This window comes from Lactuca sativa, chromosome 4 (genome assembly GCF_002870075.4).
Source record: "Lactuca sativa cultivar Salinas chromosome 4, Lsat_Salinas_v11, whole genome shotgun sequence".
Classification (NCBI taxonomy): domain Eukaryota; kingdom Viridiplantae; phylum Streptophyta; class Magnoliopsida; order Asterales; family Asteraceae; genus Lactuca; species Lactuca sativa.
Genome location: NC_056626.2, coordinates 188616849 through 188620055, shown reverse-complemented (window position 1 = coordinate 188620055; position 3207 = coordinate 188616849). Strand labels below are relative to the sequence as shown.

The 3207-nt window shown below is 34.7% G+C and overlaps 1 protein-coding gene across 1 annotated transcript; it reads left to right on the top strand.

The window, feature by feature from the left end:
• Positions 1 to 673: 673 nt before the first annotated feature.
• Positions 674 to 2040, top strand: LOC111877158 (probable 2-oxoglutarate-dependent dioxygenase AOP1). Its single transcript, XM_023873687.3, has 3 exons — positions 674 to 1063; positions 1146 to 1467; positions 1543 to 2040. The coding sequence occupies exons 1-3, from the start codon at positions 702 to 704 to the stop codon at positions 1783 to 1785; spliced, it is 927 nt and encodes a 308-aa protein (XP_023729455.1). The 5' UTR covers positions 674 to 701; the 3' UTR covers positions 1786 to 2040.
• Positions 2041 to 3207: the final 1167 nt, after the last annotated feature.

Sequence of the window (3207 nt, the reverse complement as noted above, 5' to 3'; positions counted from 1 at the left end):
GACTTTTTAGGCATGTTTAACTAATCATTTTGAGTTTTAAAATATATATACAAAATTATAAATTCTAATCCAGCGGTATTCGGTGTTGTCCATCCTTCTTGAGGTTGAGGGTTCAAGTCTTGTGATGGACATATGTGGAGATTTAGGAATAGTGTAGGAGTAGAATAGATTTGCCGTTCAAAAAAAAAAATTAATATCTTATCCGGGCATTTGGTTAATTTGTATTAAGAAAAAGTTAACGGTACCCAAACCAAAAAATAAATCTCTTTATTTGCTTAACGGAACCAAATAACCCAACCCTTATTTGGTTTGTTTGAGGTTATTTGGTTTTGGTTTCTTTACATAAGCCTTCATAAAAAGGTCCCGGGTTAAAGAGGGAGAGATAAGATATTATAGGGGCTGATAAAATTATGATAATGAGTTTAATACTTTAATTACTCTAATACCTTTCTATATTTACGTCAAATTAAATGAATTTAAATTTATTATTAATTACAAAATAGCTTCAAATTTTAAATTAATAGATTTTGGTGTTCTCGTAGATAACTATAACTAGATACCTGTTATTAATGCAATAAGCAATGACTCGATAATTTGAAATTTATTTGAAATTTAGTTATTGACAAGTCAATCACAATCCATTATAAATAGAATGCACCTTTCCTTCGGTCACAGCATCAGAACAATAACATTAATTAAACATGCATAAACTTCCTACTATCGACTTCACCAACAAGAGAAACTTGCACCCTGGTTCAACCTCATGGCTCACCACTTCCATTGAAGCAACTCGAGCCCTCGAACAGTACGGATGTTTCATAGCAGAATACGACCAAGTACCACTCAACCTCAACAACGCCGTCTTCCAAGCATTACAAGACTTGTTTGATCTCCCAATCGAAACCAAAGTACAAAACAAGTCCACAAAGCCCTTGTACGGCTATGTCGGCCAAATCCCTTTCATTCCACTCTACGAAAGCATGGGGTTTGATTACTCCAACACCCTTGATGGCGTTCGTAGTTTCACAGATGTCATGTGGCCCCATGGAAACGAAGCTTTTGGGTAACCACTATTCTTGATTCTCTCTTCCTTTCATTACACATATATTATTAATTAACACCTATGTACGTTGATATACTGTTAGGGCAACACTACTAGCATACAACGGGCTAGTAGCAAAGTTGGAAGAAATGGTGACGAGAATGGTGTTTGAAAGCTATGGCGTGGAGAAGCACTTGGATGCTCATAGGAACATGGTGACATACCTTTGTAGGGGCATGAAGTACAGAAGACCAGAGAAGAACGAAACTAACATGGGGTTCGTTGCTCATACGGATAAAGATTTCATCACTGTTCTGCATCAAAATCAAGTTGATGGTTTAGAGGTCAAAGCGAGGGATGGCGAATGGTTCACAGTTGAGCTCTTGCCAACCTCATACATAGTCATGTCGGGTGATGCAGCCATGGTTAGTGATCTTGCACATCGGCCATCAAAAGCAATTTATTCTATAATAACTGACGACTTTTAAACTTGTGATCAGGCTTGGAGCAACGAAAGATTGTATTCACCTTATCATCGAGTTACTATGAATGGAAATGCAAGTAGATATTCGATAGCCCAGTTTTCGTTTCTGGAAGGGATCATAGAAACACCAGAAGAATTTGTGGACGAAGAGCACCCGTTACAGTTTAAGCCATTTGATCATCTGAAATACCTTGATTTCTATAACAAGGAGGAAAACCGAAAACTTGAATGTGCCATAAGAACCTACTGTGGAGTGTGAGACTTGCAAATATATGTTTTAATCCTACGTAAGTTTATGGCTGTTGATCGAGTGTCATATTGCTTCTTAATATGTAGGCTTGAATAATGTAAAGGGCATTCGAGCTTGCTGCTTTGTGTCCATGCCGGTTTGCTCCTGTGTGATAATGAAAACCATATGTTTGCAAACGCATTTATCTATATTGACACATGGATGCAAAGAACACAAAAATGTTAACTAGAAAACTCGTAATATAATTCAGTGGCTTTAATGTTACATGTCCTTATTCTGATGTTGGCACATGCGGCCTATAATTTGTAATTTGAAATCAAATGAAATGAACCAACAATCGGTGGCTAAAATATCAAGTAATTGACATAACTTTTTGAAATCACACGATTTCCTCAATAAATGGAAATAAATAAAAACGATATGGGAGGAAGAAATTATTAGCCGATATTATATTAAGATTGTATATATCATGTCATTATATTTTATTGTATAATTTCCTATTAGATATATCCTCCTTATGTGTCACACCCTCAAACCAAGGATGACGAAAACGTCTGGGAGTGGAGGACTTCGTGTATAGTATCACAACAACGAGTATAATAATGCTCAAAGTAAATACAACCATCATAAATATAATTGAAAAAGTTACACCATCGTATGTGTTTACATGTTTCAAATCAATTACACCATGATGACAAAATGAAATGTTTGACGATTTAACGTCCCATCCTCAAAAGCTGTTGATTTACTGTTTTACTGATTTCTTGAGAATACAAAGAGTGTCAACAATTAAGTTGGTGAGTTCATAAGAGTTTTATTTGAGAAAGAAGCCGTTTTCCTTGTAAAAGCGATAGAGTATGATTCCAGAAAATTCAATATTTTCTTTATTACGTGTGAAATGAACAATCCTATGTTATGCAATAATGTACCCTAGAAAGACCCGTAGATTCTTTCAATAATCACTTAGTGTATATAAGTTATATAAAATTGAAGTTAAATAAACCGTTGAATATAATGGGTCTGCCCTAGGTTCACAACCAAACAAGGAACAGGAAGTAAGGCGGACTCACCAATTCTAAGTTGACTGCAACTAAATCCATATATAACTCTAACATGTACACTTAGCAATTATAGCTGAAGTCTAACAATTCTAGATGAAATGTAGCTTTAATATAATGAAAGCCATTTTGTGTAAACCTGGTACTTTATAATGTATATTTCAAGAAAAATCCCTTATTTTCCTTATAAAAAGTTATGTAGCCTTAAATCCTAAGACCGAGAATATGTGTGTGTTTTGTACTTATAATGTTTATAATAGTAATGTGTTTCTAAAGAAAATCCAATATTTTCCTTATAAAAGTCATGTAGTCCTAAATCCCAAGACCGAGAATATGTGTGTGTTTTGTACTTACAACGTGTTTGTAGTTCTAA